The following is a 14,233-nucleotide window of genomic DNA, read 5'->3' as shown; positions in this document are numbered from 1 at the left end:
TTCCTTCTGCACACTTTTGAGCCTGATACCTCTCATGCAGGAAGTTTCTCTGTTCTGGAGAGTTTTTGCTCAAAGCAGAGCTGGCTTCTCCCCAGGCACTAAGTTTTCCAAGCGGGAAGGGTCTAGGGGTGCGTGGCTTTAAGTAGCTGCCTGGATCCGCATCATAGCTTGTGATTTCATAATGGTCCCTATTGTGTCTCTGGAGTTGGTGCACACTGGGTGCCGCTTAGCTCCTCCCGTGAGGGCTACTCCATCAGTCCCTGGGGAATCGGGCCCCCTGACTGACCTGGAGGTTCAGTTGTCCCCAAAACCCAGTGACTGACGTGAGGATGAACCCCAACGGGGGTTACAAAATGACACTTCTGGAAGAGTTACAGGTAGCACGGCCGGGGCTCAAAAGTGCAGTTTTGTGGGTTGGGTTTTTTTTTTCCAGTTTGGAAATCACTTTTTTAGACAGGAACCTCAAGATCAAAGCAGGAGGTGGGTTTGTTTGGTCTGAAACACTCATCCCTCTCCTGCTGTATTAAATACGTCCAGACTCTCGTGGTATACAGTACAGGTGATGTTATGGGCTGTTTTATTTGCGTATGGGAAGAAAAACCTCCTACAAGTCCGTGGTTTTAGGGCTGTGCCTGAAGGAGGAGGAGGCACGCAGAGGCGTGATGGCTCGTGGACTCGCGTGGACGCAGGGGTGGATGATGGCTGGGAGGACGTAAGGGAGCTCTCCACCCCCAGCCCCAACTTTTCCCTTCTTGTCGTTGCTAAACAGAGACATGACGAGGAGGCAGTGATTGACCGGGGAAGAAGGAGCAACGCTGTCAGTGTTCGCTATGAGAAGGAGGAGTTGGAAGGTGAGTCTCTGCTGAGATCCTGGTAGAGGAGCCACCAGCCCAGTGCGTTTTCCCATTGCACAAAGTCTCTCCTGTGTGCCTTGTTGGGTGTCACATCATGTGCAGCAAAACGTGCCGCGCTTCTCAATAAAGCAGCACAGTTATTGTCACGTTTTTTACTATTACGGCTTTTTAAACGGAGGGAAGAAGCCCCCCGGGAGGCCACGGTGTGAGTTGTAGCCATGGGGCTCGATAATTCACGGCTTTTTTTCTCGCAGAGGCTGCTCCTGGCTTGGAGAGGTCAGGAGAATCATGTCAGGAGAATCATTTCAGGGCTGCAGACGCGGGGCTGTGATTTTCTTTTTTTGTTCTGGAGTTCATTACGATGGGAGTGATTTGATCGTCTCTTGTCGCCTCGTGCCATACAGCGATTTTGAAAAGAATTAGCTTGTGTTGCTGCTTAATGAGCAAGTCTGAGTGTTGTCCAGCCGAAGCTGGAATTTGAGAAGAGGTCCGATACTCTGGGGGCACTTTTAGATGACCCGGAGCCAACACTTGTTGTTGCTGTGCTGTTGCAAAGCTCGAGTAAAATAGGCTTGGAAAAAAGGAGGTCCAGTGAAAATAACATTAAGGGAAGCTGGCGTTGCTCCTGGGATTTAACCGTGGCTTAGCAAGGCACCGGCCACCTCAACCATTGCCGCAATGCCGAGAGTGCTGCAAAAAACGCTGCTTTTTCGCAGGCCACCGGACCCTGTACGTGGGCGCGCGGATGCCACTGGTTAGGCAGAGCCACCGGCATCACCGACGCCACAGCCAGAAGCATCGGGAAGGGGAACGGGAGAAGGACTCTGCCCCGACGGAGCAGGGCTACCACTGTAAGTCCCACCGCGGCATTCGCTAAACTCCTGGGGGCAGCGTGGGCGCTGGGGCCTTCTGCAAGCAGGTCCCCGTGGCTAGTTTGAGTGAGTTGCTGTTCTTCCGAGGGAAAGTAGTGGCCTTATTGCGCAACGCCCTCTTTTTCCTAAGTTTTACTTTTTTTTTTTTTTTTTTTTTTTTAATGCAGTTAAATGCCTAATGGGTTTAGGCTCGTCTTCCTTAGAGGGATCCTGGCTTTAAAAATGGCAATGTGGGGAAGGAAAGCAGCCCATCCTTATGCAGAGGTGGACTAGATGCTTCTCCTTCTCCACGGCTCTGTGCAAGCCCAGACAGACGCAGGGGAGAGGGGCCAGCCCAGTGTTTATGGCTGCACTGGTGCTGATGGCCACTTTGCACGTGAGCGTGACGAGCTGTGTTCAGGCGCGGTAACGGGATGGGTCTTTGCCTTCTGCCCCCAGGCTCCCCGTCCCAGCGGGTGCAGTTCATTCTCAGGACCAAGGAGGACGAGCAGCACGTCCCTCACCACTTGTTCTCCGAGTTGGATGAGATCTGCGTAAAAGAGGGCCGAGATGCCGAGTGGAAGGAAACGGCAAGGTAAATCCCCGCTGCTTGGCTGCGGTGGGGGAGGAGTCCCCGCACCGGCAGCGCCCGTGGGCTCTGCTTTCTCCTCTCCAGGACGCGAAGCTTTTGCAGCTGCAGGTGGCGGCACGAGGAGCCTTCTCCTCTTGCCACCCCGTGGCTCTGTCAAAGGGGTTGCAGAGCGGGGGCTGTTTTCTTGCAATGGGGCTGATCGCACCCGATGTCCGCAGGTGGCTGAAGTTTGAGGAGGACGTGGAAGACGGCGGCGAGCGCTGGAGCAAGCCCTACGTTGGCACGCTGTCCTTGCACAGCCTCTCCGAGCTGAGGAGCTGCATCAGCAAGGGGTCGGTGCTGCTGGACATTTGTGCCAACAGCATCGAAGAGATTGCAGGTACCGTGGGCGCTGCATCCCTCCGGGAACAGCCGAGCTCAGCTCGCCACGGTGCTCTTCACTCCCAAATCAAACCCTGCCCCAATGGCACGTCCTTTTCCAGAAGTGCCACTGTGTTTTTCTCATGAGCTGTTTTTGGATGTAGACTGGGCGTGCAACATCGCACCCTTTTTTTATTCCAATACGGGGTCCTTTTGAAAGCAGTCTGTGGGGTTGGAGAAGCCACTAGAGAATATTCTGCAGCCAAAAAGGAGCGTGTGTCAGGGCTTAGCAGGCTGCTCTTAGAAATACGGAGTCTGCGTAAGAGCTGAACCTCCTTAAAGGAACTATTTCTTACAAGCTGTTTCCTCGCATTCTTTTTTTTACTTTTGCCTTAACATCCAGCTTTTAAGAGTTTTAAGGCAGAGTTTATCTGGCGATGACCAAGCAGTGTATTTCTGTGGGGAAGATACTTGAAGTTAATTGCAAAAGCCGCTTTGGAGAAGTTATCTTTGACTGGCGGCAGGTCTCCATTCAGCCCTTTCAAGGGCTGGAGAAGTCGGAGCCGTTCTTAGCACGTTTCTCCCTGGGCTCGGCAAATTGCACTCGATCAGCACGGGAAACTCTGGGAACGTCTGTGCTATAGATTGCTTATAATTTGGGTAAACGTGTAGAGTCAGAAAGGCCAGGTCGGGCAAGAAAATTGCGTTCTTTAGAATGGGAAATATTTATCTTAGCGGAATGATGAATAAGCACTTGGGTGATGTTTCTTAGCAAAAGAAAATTCTCGTTTTCGCTGCAAAGGCTGAACATTATTAAAAAGCCTTGCTATGCAAGGCTGAGCCGGCATTAGGGTACAGCCTGTGTGGCACAGCCTTCCCTGGGGGCTTTGGGGGTCGGGACTTGTTGGGGTTTCTGCTCTGATGGCTTTGTTTCCCTTTGCCATCCTCAGATATGATCCTGGCCCAGCAAGAACAGTCCACGGAGTTTGACGAGCACACGCGGGCGCGAGTTCGAGAAGTCCTTTTGAGGAAGCACCACCATCAGAACGAGAAGACAACCACCCTTCTCCCCGCTGTCTGCTCGTTTGCTGATGTGAGCAAGAGGCAGTCAGACCTGCACCTCCTCTACAAGCCAGGTGAGGGTTTCTGCAGGGCTGTGGCCCCATTAGACTTGTCCGGGCAAAGGAGAAGCGTCCCAGTTGCTCCTTGTCCATCTTTCTGAGTGTCTTTCTTTTTCCTACCAGCCCAAACAATCACCCCTTGTCCTTCTCCCACCGCTGCGGAAGCTAAAGATGGGGTGAACCCTGAGAGCGGAGCAATGGATTTAAGCAAGGTGAGACACTCGTAGCTTTCTTACGCCTTTAGGGCCAGATTTGCTCTTGCAAACTTGGCTGCAGAGTGTGCTGCAGAGTGCTGTGGGCTTTGCTTTTGGGGTAATTGCCTGAAAATCGCTTGTCGTGCCCAGGCGGAGCTGCACTTCATGAAGAAAATTCCCACCGGGGCTGAAGCATCCAACGTGCTCGTAGGAGAGCTGGATTTCCTTCACCAGCCCATCGTGGCATTTGTCCGCCTGAGCCCGGCTGTCCTCCTCTCAGGCATGACGGAAGTTCCCATCCCAACAAGGTGCGAATGAGAAGCGCAAATTTTTTCCGTAAAAAAGACACCCAACCAAACATCAAGCTGCAGGCATCAGTTTGGTGTCCCAAGGGAACAAGGCTAGTGGGAGGGGGAGCAAGCACGTTTCCCCCACCCACATCTCCTCGCCTTCGTTTCTCCATTCCCTGCTGTAGCTTTTAAACCCATTGGCCAATTGTAATGAAAGTTGGCCCCCAAATTAAATTTGCCGTCGGTTTTGAAGAATTTCAAATTCATCGCGGCGTCGCTGAGCCTACGTGTCCCGTCTTGAGCCACGCTCTGGGCTGGGAGCTGCCAGGGCTTTCCTTGGGTGCTCTTGGAGCAAGGACACCTTCTTCTCTCTCTCATTTTGTTTTTCTTGCCCAGGTTCCTGTTTGTTTTGCTTGGACCAGAAGGAAAAGCCCATCAGTACCATGAGATCGGCAGGTCCATGGCCACTATCATGACGGATGAGGTGCGACAAGATGAGATAGCTCCGGGTCATTTTTGCCTTTCTTCAGCTCTCCCTGTCTCTGAAGTAGTGAGGAAGAGGATTTGCTGTCCCAGCTGCCCGCAGCTCTCCAAATAGCCCAGCCCTCTTTCTCACCCCAAAGCAAACACGCAGCTTTGCATCACCCCACATCCTGGAGGCTGAAATCCCACCCGGGGTGCATCCTGCACCTCATCCTTCTCGCCGGGTTCCCCAGCACGCTGTCCCCAGTGGTGGCATTGCCAGGGCCAGTAAAACTTCTCTTGCTCTTTAAACAGAAGGGTATGGTGTGCCATGGGGGACGGGGGCCTCGTGGGGGAGATGATTACAAATGCCCCGATGCACAGATTTTTCCTTTTGGGGGCATATTTCCTGCCCTTTCCAGCAGGAAATTTTGGGGAGAAAGCCTTGCGTTTAGCCAAGAGCTTATTGCACTGGTTAGGACATCCGAGCTGGGTTGTCCTCTCACCAGGTTGTCTTCTATTGGCAGGTTTTCCGTGACGTTGCCTATAAAGCCAAGAACGGGGCTGACCTCGTGGCTGGCATCGACGAGTTTCTGGATCAGGTCACGGTCTTGCCGCCAGGAGAGTGGGATCCATCGATCCGAATCGAGCCCCCGAAAAACGTCCCTTCGCAGGTGGGAGGCGCGAGGGGGACGGGCAGGACGGCTGGGGATGCTGTTCAGGGGCCCAAATTCACAAGGTCCCACTCTGACACAGTCACAGAGCCAGACCAGACGCAAGACAAGCCAGCGGTTACAAGTCCATAGCTTTATCTTACTTCCATTTTAACAGGAAAAAAGGAAGATGCCAGGAGCTCTTGATGACAGTGCTTCTCACAGCACGCTGGAGAAACACAGTGGCCCTGAACTGCAGCGGACGGGAAGGTGGGAGCTTTAACAGTTTGGGTTTTTTTTTCTGTTTGCCTCTCAAATCTGAGCAGGCACCTTCCCTTCTAGCAGGTCTTTGGGGTTAGCTGGTTCAGTGAAGGGGCTCCACATTGCCAGCTTGGTCCCCTGGGCTGGGCAGGGGGGAGATCTGGGCGGCTGGGCTCAGCCCCAGCCATCACCATTGCATGCAGGTTTCCTTGATTTGGGATGAAGGAGGGTGCTTCTTTTTAGCCACGAAAGTTACTCTGTGCTTGTGATTGCCCTTCTGCAGCAAAGCAAAGTCAGCGTGTTCCTCCAAGAGAACAGACTCTCTTCTTTTTCCTTCCTGCAGGCTCTTTGGAGGTTTGAGCCTGGACGTGAAGCGGAAAGCCCCGTGGTTCTGGAGCGACTTCTGGGATGGTCTGAGCCTGCAGTGCCTGGCGTCCTTCCTCTTCCTCTACTGTGCCTGCATGTCCCCTGTCATCACCTTTGGGGGACTGCTGGGGGAGGCGACCAATGGCCACATAGTGAGCACCTCTCTCTGTTGGGGGGCATGGGGGAGGATCAAACTCAGGCCAAAGTCCTTGCTGCAGTGAATTGGCTTTGGTTTTTGTTTCTCCCTAACGCTTTATTTACTCACGGCTGCCTCTCTTCCCCGGACAGAGTGCCATGGAGTCGCTGCTGGGCGCGTCCATGGCCGGCGTGGTGTATTGCCTCTTTGCCGGCCAACCTCTCACCATCCTCGGCAGCACCGGACCCGTCCTCGTGTTTGAGAAGATCCTCTACAAGTTCTGCAAGTAAGGCTGGCTGCCGCAGCTGGGTGCTGTGAGAGCCTTCAGAAGGGGGCAGTGATGGAGAAAAGATGCTTTTCTTTTCTTTTTCTTAGGGGTAGTTGCTAGATTTTAGTGACAGTCCTTTTGTTGCGATGGCTTTGGTGGGAGATAAACCACCCTTGTTGCCATAAGGTTTATTATTAAGCCCCAGCTTGCTGGCAGCAGGTGACTGGGTGCAAACCCAGCTGGTTTCAGTGTTAGGGCGTCAGGGTGATGTGGGAGAACACCACCTGGCCCAAGAGGGACCTGACCTCAGGCAGCCTCCAAGGTGTTAACACAAGATCCTTGTTAAACAGTGGTAACTAAATAATTGGCCTCTCCTCCTGTGGGTCTACCCCCTGCACCACAGCCCCGAGGCTCTCTGTAGTAGTACGTGGAAACTGCATTTCCCATCCGCAGCCTTGACACGCTCCAAAATTGCTCCCCGCTTTCCCCGAAGGCAGGCATGGCTCAGGGCCTCTTGCTGGCCTTTCCAGCCTTTGTTTCATTTTGCTTTCCCAGGGAGTACACGCTCTCCTATCTGTCTCTGCGGGCGTGCATTGGGCTGTGGACCGCCTTCTTGTGCATAGTGCTGGTGGCCACCGACGCCAGCTGTTTGGTGTGCTACGTCACCCGCTTCACGGAAGAAGCCTTTGCCTCCCTCATCTGCATCATCTTCATCTACGAGGCTCTGGAGAAGCTGAGTCACCTGCGAGACACCTACCCTGTGCACATGCACAGCAAGCTGGACTTCCTCACCAGCTACTAGTGGGTTTCTTTCCCCCTGAGAAAGCTGCTGCCCCTTGGCAGGAGCTCCGGGCTGCACCTCCATCGCCTTTCCCTTACCCCTGTCTTGGCTTCTCTCCTGCCAGCTGTAAGTGTGAGGCACCGACCCATCCCAGCAACGAAACGCTGCGTTTCTGGGCGAGCAACAAGATCAACGTGTCTGGCATCGCCTGGGAAAACCTCACGGTGACCGTAAGTGCCCCGAGCCACTGCTTCCTCGCGCCGCGGCCATGGGGTCCAGGGGCATTTGCATGGTGCAGAAGTCAGAGCCCTTCAGGGAATGATGGGCTTCAAACTGTGCTAGTGCTGCTCGGAAAAGTCCTTGCTTAAATCTAGCGTGTGGTTTTAACCCGCTTGGTCCTGGGGAGGAGAGTCCACCTTGTCCCAGTCTACCTGGTCCCCAACGTTGTGGGTAGCAAGCGTCCCCCTCAGGCCTGTTGCAGGACAGTATTTCTGACTGGGAGGAAGGTTAAGTAGTGGGTGGTTTGATTATTGTAGAAGTTGTAGGACTTAAGTTCATGCTTGAAAGATAGTAATTGGTCTCCTTAATGGGTTCCTAGTAACTCCAGGCCTTGCTTTCTCGTTCAGTGCTGTCTGTAGGTACATGCATAAATTTGCATGTCTGAGCAGCCTCTCAGGCTGTTGTTGCTGGAAGCAGAGCCCGGGCCTAGGGCGGCAGGCTCTTATGGTGGCCTTCATGCCCTCTTGGCCAGGTTCTGCGAGCCCTCCCCTGGGACGGGATGATTTGTCTCTTCTCCTCCTTTCCTACCATGGTTGTCTTTAGCCCTCCTTCCCTCTTCCCTCTCTCTCTATCCCCAAGAGTTTCCAGTGTTTCCTCTTCCCTCTGGTGTCTTCTCTAGCCACGATTGCTCAAATGGCAGGCAGAGGACGTGCCGAGGGTGTGTGGTATGGTGTCCCCTCACATCTCATTTCTCCGCTCTGTAGTTCGATGTGTCACTTGTTCAGCTGCTGCTGCTGCTCATTAAATATAATGAGCAGGAGCTCATATAATAAATTAAATATAATTGGCAGGAGCAGTTACAGGGTCGTGGATCTTGGACCAAGATCCTCAAAACCCCCTAGCTATGCGAGGTTTCCCTGCCGCACGTGCACTGCCTTTGTGTCCTGACGCTCTGTTTCTCCAGGAATGTCGGTATTTGCGTGGGGAGTTTCGAGGACCTGCCTGTGGACGCGACGGCCCCTACACGCCTGACGTGTTCCTCTGGTGCTGCATCCTCTTCTTCGCCACCTTTGCCCTGTCAAGCTTCTTGAAGAAGTTTAAAACCAGCCACTACTTTCCAACCAGAGTAAGTAGAAGATGGTGGCCAGCGTCCATCTCCACACTCGTTTCCCAAAATGGCTTTCCCGGAGCACTAAGCAGTATTTGCCCCGCCTTGGTCAAGCTGGGAAACGTTGGCCTTTGCAGGCCAAGCTCTCCAAGAGCTTGGATGTCCCGCACTCATTTCCATGAGTGCAAAATCATCGTAGCATTTCCCACCTGCCTCGTGACCTGCCCCAGATTGAAGATTTTGGGGGTTTGATTTTTTTTTAATTTTTTTTTTTTCCTCCTCAGGTAGTAGGAAGTCAGGTTTCCCAAAGTTTTGGGGTTTGGGGTTTTTTTTCCTTACCTTCTGTGCATTATGTGCTCGAGCGGAAAGTAGAGTCAAATGAGGAGCTTCCTTTTGAGGACTAAAGGATGCCTCAGTGCCTTGTTGCCATTGTAGCTGTGAGTGTAGCTGTAGTGGCAGGCATCTGTTTTCTTATTTTTAATGTTATTTTTATTATTTTTAGGTTTTGACTTAAACCAACCCTTGTCCGCCTAATTAAGCTTTTTTTATTGTCTGACACCAGATCTCACAGGGACAAACACAGCAACAGTATCTAAGCAAGGGATCAGGCTGCACGTGCTCAGAGGGGTGGTGGGATCTGGTTAACCAGCCTTAATGTTGTGGATGTCTGCAACTCTTGCATCTCACGTTACGGCCCTGTTTGCCATGCCCCTTTCACCTCTGGTTCCTTGCCCCAGGTACGGTCCACAGTGAGCGACTTTGCTGTTTTCCTCACCATCGTCATCATGGTGCTCCTTGACTTTGTGGTTGGGATCCCATCGCCGAAGCTCCAGGTCCCCCATGCGTTCAAGGTAATGGGGTGTTTTGGCAGGTGGGGGTGCCACAAGGTGATGCCGGGGCAGGGCAGGGCTGAGTCTGGAGGAGATGCTGGTGGTGTGACCATCTCCTCTTCCACCTCCAAGTGCCTTGCTTCCTCCTGGAAAGGAGAAGATGGCCCCAAAACTAGATGCCTACAGGAGAAGTATCTAGAGGTGCTTGCAAAGAGGAGACTGGCACTGCTGAAGCCCACGGGAGAGGGGGACATGAAGCCAGGGCTGGGAGGTGCTCTGACACAGGGAGGGAGGGGAAAATGAAAGCCAGTGGAGTGCCTGGGCTGGGAGACGATGCTGATGTGTGGGCTTTGTTGCAGCCTACCAGAGACGACCGCGGGTGGTTCATCAACCCCATAGGACCCAACCCTTGGTGGACGGTGTTGGCTGCGCTCGTCCCAGCTCTGCTCTGCACCATCTTGATATTCATGGACCAGCAGATCAGTGCCGTTATTGTGAACAGGAAGGAGCACAAGCTGAAGGTAAGGGCCTGTGAGAGATGACGCCAGCCCCAGCCCCTTCTGGGCTGCAGGTCTGGGGAGAAGCTCTTATTCCCGATGCTTTCTGAAGGCATTGGTTTGGGACAAGGTCAGGCTGCGTGGCAGGATGCTCTCCTGGATTAGCGATGATGCAGGGAGCAAGTGACAGGGCAGTTCAGATGAGCAACCTTTTGGAGGAGCAAATTAATCTTGGAGCAATACAGAAGCGCGTTTTTGTTTTAAAATGGCAGCAGCAGCAGGTGCGGGGAATGAATTGTTTTGATGCGCTGCCAGGGATAACTCAGAGTCACACCTTCCTTGCAAGTGGTAGAATTTTCTTTGTGAGTGAAAAAAATGGTTGGGTGGTTTTGGGTTGTGGGTGGGTTTTTTTTGGAGAAGTATGTATCGCACAAGCTCCCCATATCCCTTGTGTCTGAACTCCTGCCAGATTTTCACGCCAGGTGCTTGTGCAAAGCCTGCATACACCCTTACTCGTTTCCATTTCTTGTTTTAAATTCTGAAGAAGTTGACTTGTGCTCGAGCAGGGTTTGAGTCTGACTTGCGACGTTCTCCTTGCTCTTGTGCTATGGGATGCTCTGTTTCTTGTTTTCCTGCCTGCAGAAAGGATGCGGGTACCACCTGGACCTTTTTGTGGTGGCCGTGATGCTCGGGGTGTGCTCTGTGATGGGGCTGCCCTGGTTTGTGGCTGCGACCGTCCTGTCCATCACCCACGTGAATAGCCTCAAAGTAGAGTCTGACTGCTCAGCTCCAGGAGAACAACCCAAGTTTCTGGGGATACGAGAGCAGAGAGTCACTGGCTTGCTGATCTTTGTGCTCATGGGCTGCTCCGTCTTCTTCACTTCCGTGTTAAAGGTGAGAGGAAAATGCAAACCACCCAACAACCGCGAGCTTGTTGGAGGTTACCGAAAAACAGTCCCCTCTCTGCAGGCCTGAGTAGTTAGTTGTGGAGCGGAGGAGGAGGAGGTGATCCCAACCCTTGGGGCTTGACCCACGGTGGGAACCAGCCTCCGTTAGGCTTTGCAGCCCTTCAGGCCCCCGTTTGGTGTGCTCGAGGCGAGCGAGCAACGCAACTGCTTGAATTTTCGGGTGCCTTTCAGGCCCGCCCATGTTTATGGGTTACAGTTGAGCATATTCAGACCAGCACGTCTGCTCTCTTTCAAACAGGCAGCCCTTTACTGGCTGCAATTTGCTCCCCAAATGCCCCGGAGCAGCCGTTCCCAGGAGCTAAACAGACTGAGGTCATCCCCGTGGGCTTCCTTGCACGTTCCTCCCACAAAGTAATCTCGTCTCTAGGCTAAAAGGAGGCCTGTGGCCTTTGCCTGTTGCCCCAAGAATAGGCAGAAGTGTTTTTCTACCGCCACAGAATGCGGCATAGGGTAGCACGGGTGAAATCGCCTATTTTCCTCCAACCTTTCTGGAAAATAGGATTATTCTGAGGAGAGGTAACTCCCAAGTTCAGCCTAAAGCAGAGCCTTAGCTCACTCGTGCGCACAAAATCTTTAATGGTTAAAATCTGACCCATCTCTAAGCCTGAACGGAAGCTGGAAAGCTTCAAGCAATTTTAGGCAGTGCCTGCGGAAGAGGGTGGTAATACTGAAAATGCAATATAGAAAAAGAAACGATTGCATTTTTTTTTTTTTTTCTTTTTCCCCCCAGTTTATACCAATGCCTGTGCTTTATGGCGTCTTTCTCTACATGGGTGTGTCGTCGCTCAGAGGAATTCAGGTACGGACTCTTTTACAGCGTGCAGCATGTCGGCTCCCTGGTATTTTGTCTCCGTAGCAGCAGGGAAAAAAGCAGTGGCATGGGAAGAACTTCTCGCAGAGCAAGCAATGAAACTCTCTTGTGTAAGAAAAAGATTGGTGGAGGCACAGGAGGTATATAGGGCTGGGAGGACCAGGCAAGTTCAGCGCTCTCTGTTTCAGGGTTTAGGGCCGGTCAGTGTTTGGTTACGTGAAAGCGGGGGAATTCAGTGCAAAGGGAAGGCAGTTTCTACCACTGGTGGAAATCCTCGCTGGGGGATTCAGTGGGCCAAGAAATGCTAATAATGGAATGGCATGGAATAGTTGCCGTTTGGTGGGCATCTCTCAGGGGCAAGCCGGTTGATAGATGGAGCGAAGGGAAAATGGGTGCTGCTCCCAGGAGGAACGCGGTGGGATCCAGGATTTCTGTCGGCAAGCGAGATGCTGCAAACTGCCTCCACGTCTCGAGAGGGCCAGAAACTTGCCGCAGTCCCAAGGTGGCAACCTTTCCCTTTTATTTTGCAGTTCTTTGATCGCTTGAAGCTGTTTTGGATGCCGGCGAAACACCAGCCGGATTTCATCTACCTGCGGCACGTGCCCTTGCGAAAGGTGCATTTGTTCACGGTGATCCAGCTGACCTGCCTCGTCCTGCTCTGGACCATCAAGGTGTCCCGTGCCGCCATCATCTTTCCCATGATGGTAAGAGCTGCCGCCGCTCGGCAGCGGGGTGTTTGCAGCGTTGGAGCGAGAGGTGGCATCGTCTCTGAGCTCACCGCATCTTCCCTCTTATTCGTGAAGGTTTTGGCTCTCGTCTTTGTCCGGAAAGCGATGGATTTCTGCTTCTCAAAGCGAGAGCTCGGCTTTCTGGATGACCTTATGCCAGAAAGGAAGAAGAAGTTGGACGATGCCAGAAATGAAGCCGGAGAAGAAGAAGAAGAGGTAAGGCTTGCTGGGTCCTCGGGGCTGGACATCTCCGTCGGGCTGTGAGATTGCCTGTTTCTCTTACAGCTTGCCTGGAAACGTTGGGGGAAGATCAGCACTCAATCGAAATAGATCCCAATAGCCTGGATCCCACGTTGTAACCTTTGTTTCCTCAAGTAGCAGTGAGCTGAACAGTTGAATACAGGTGTAATTTTTAAAACGAGTTGTTTTTCACAAAGGTCATTATCATTATGATGATTATTATTAGATGGTAATGCTGCTGCTGCTGCTGCTGGCAAGATTTGCTCATAATCGTGTTTTGAACACACAATCCCCCTGCCCTGAAATCTCTGGAGTGAACGGTTTCTCCCCTGCTGCACTAATACCTATAGCTGCCAAGGGGCAGAAGGGGAGGGCAGACTGCTAAGTTTGTGCTGGGCATTCAGCTTATCTCCACTTTGACCAAAGACAGAGAACGTGATTTGTCCCTTTTTAACATCAGGAGTCCAGGAGGGCGATGGAAGCTGCTGCTGCTGCAAGTTCAGTTCAGCTGAACGTGGGGAAGACCAGTGACGTGGATATCCCAAAGCAAGGCAGTGACAGGTAAAGCCCCACCAAGCGCCAGGACCCCCGGCAAGATTAGCTTGAAGGTGTTTGGCAGAGTTTTCTCCACTTGCCTCTTTGTGGGGCATCCCACAGAAACCAGCAGGCAGCTTGGTGGGAAAATCAAATTCGGGGGCAGGGCTGCAGGAGGTGATCGCAGGGCTCTGACCCCAAGCAGAGTGGCTGCAGCACTCGTGTTTGACCCCCAAAGCTTGCATCATCAGTGCCTTTACGGTAGCTGGAGATCCTCACGCTTACACATGCGGAGTTGCAGGCGTGATCTGTACCAGCAGTGGCTTAGGAACCCGGACCGGGGCTAAACCCCAGCAAGAGCCTTTGCACAGAGCTGTTGCTCTGCGGCTCCCCGGCTTGCCTCCTAAAACTCCTCATCCAGCAAAACCTCCCACGCTTATGCGGAGCTTTGATTCTCGGGGCTCCGCTGTTCCTCTTGCTGATGCTAATGCCCTTGGTGGCATCAGTTCCCATAATCACGGATTGCTATTTAAAATATTTATTGCAGGACTGATCTTTCTGAGATTATTACCCTGGATGAAATGTCACAAACGACCGTATGGAAGGCTCTCACTTTGAAGACAGAAACCCTTTGAATCCAGGGAGGAAAAAGGTAAAGGATTGCACGTGAACGTGACCGTGCTCCTCTGCAAGCGACGGCGCACGCCTACGCTTTTCCCACGCTTTGGCCGGCAAGGCTGAGCAAACGGCCTGTCCCTGGGAACAGGCAGTGAGGACCGTGGCATGCAAACCAGCTCCTCTCTGCTGGGGTGGTCCCCCGAACAGGGCTGAATCAGCAGCAGCTGGCAGGTCTTCCACTGATGATGCTCTCCCTCTTTTTCTCTTCCCTTCGCCTTTCCCCACTCCCGCTTTTCACGTTTAGGAATCTTGACTTTGAAGGAGAGGAGTGAGAGCGTGACTTGGGGATGTGCCAACGGAGACGGAGGGAGAAAGCGCTTTGTTTCAGTTGGAGGATTCCCATTAAAGCCATGCAGACGTTTTCAGTTATCCTTGGTGTGCTTCAGGCATTCAGTATCTCTAGACCAGCAAGCTGAGGTGAACGTCACAGT

The 14,233-nt window shown here is 52.7% G+C and overlaps 1 protein-coding gene across 2 annotated transcripts; it reads left to right on the top strand.

The window, feature by feature from the left end:
* The first annotated feature begins 327 nt into the window (after nucleotides 1-327).
* On the top strand, nucleotides 328-12,615 carry LOC138684344 (electroneutral sodium bicarbonate exchanger 1-like). Of its 2 annotated transcripts, XM_069778038.1 has the most exons (21): nucleotides 328-851; nucleotides 1,571-1,717; nucleotides 2,165-2,300; nucleotides 2,516-2,676; nucleotides 3,608-3,793; nucleotides 3,902-3,990; nucleotides 4,123-4,280; nucleotides 4,659-4,746; nucleotides 5,252-5,398; nucleotides 5,556-5,647; nucleotides 5,982-6,156; nucleotides 6,293-6,426; nucleotides 6,964-7,209; nucleotides 7,314-7,419; nucleotides 8,373-8,534; nucleotides 9,254-9,367; nucleotides 9,706-9,867; nucleotides 10,486-10,737; nucleotides 11,542-11,610; nucleotides 12,153-12,326; nucleotides 12,426-12,615. In XM_069778038.1, exons 1-21 carry the CDS (start codon nucleotides 563-565, stop codon nucleotides 12,612-12,614), a joined length of 3,276 nt encoding a protein of 1,091 aa, XP_069634139.1. In that variant the 5' UTR covers nucleotides 328-562; the 3' UTR covers nucleotide 12,615. The 2 variants fall into 2 exon arrangements, with proteins under 2 accessions (XP_069634139.1, XP_069634140.1); XM_069778039.1 differs by lacking the exon at nucleotides 8,373-8,534.
* The last annotated feature ends 1,618 nt before the right edge of the window (nucleotides 12,616-14,233 follow it).

Source organism: Haliaeetus albicilla, unplaced genomic scaffold (genome assembly GCF_947461875.1).
Source record: "Haliaeetus albicilla unplaced genomic scaffold, bHalAlb1.1 scaffold_42, whole genome shotgun sequence".
In the NCBI taxonomy this organism is placed as follows: Eukaryota; Metazoa; Chordata; class Aves; order Accipitriformes; family Accipitridae; genus Haliaeetus; species Haliaeetus albicilla.
This window is presented reverse-complemented; position numbering and strand designations above follow the sequence as displayed.

Excerpts from the sequence above, each read along its gene's own strand:
- LOC138684344 (XM_069778038.1), top strand. The coding sequence starts at position 563 with ATGTTATGGGCTGTTTTATTTGCGTATGGGAAGAAAAACCTCCTACAA. Across the intron at positions 7,210-7,313 it reads GACTTCCTCACCAGCTACTA|CTGTAAGTGTGAGGCACCGA; the intron begins GTGGGTTTCTTT and ends CTCTCCTGCCAG. Across the intron at positions 9,368-9,705 it reads AGGTCCCCCATGCGTTCAAG|CCTACCAGAGACGACCGCGG; the intron begins GTAATGGGGTGT and ends GCTTTGTTGCAG.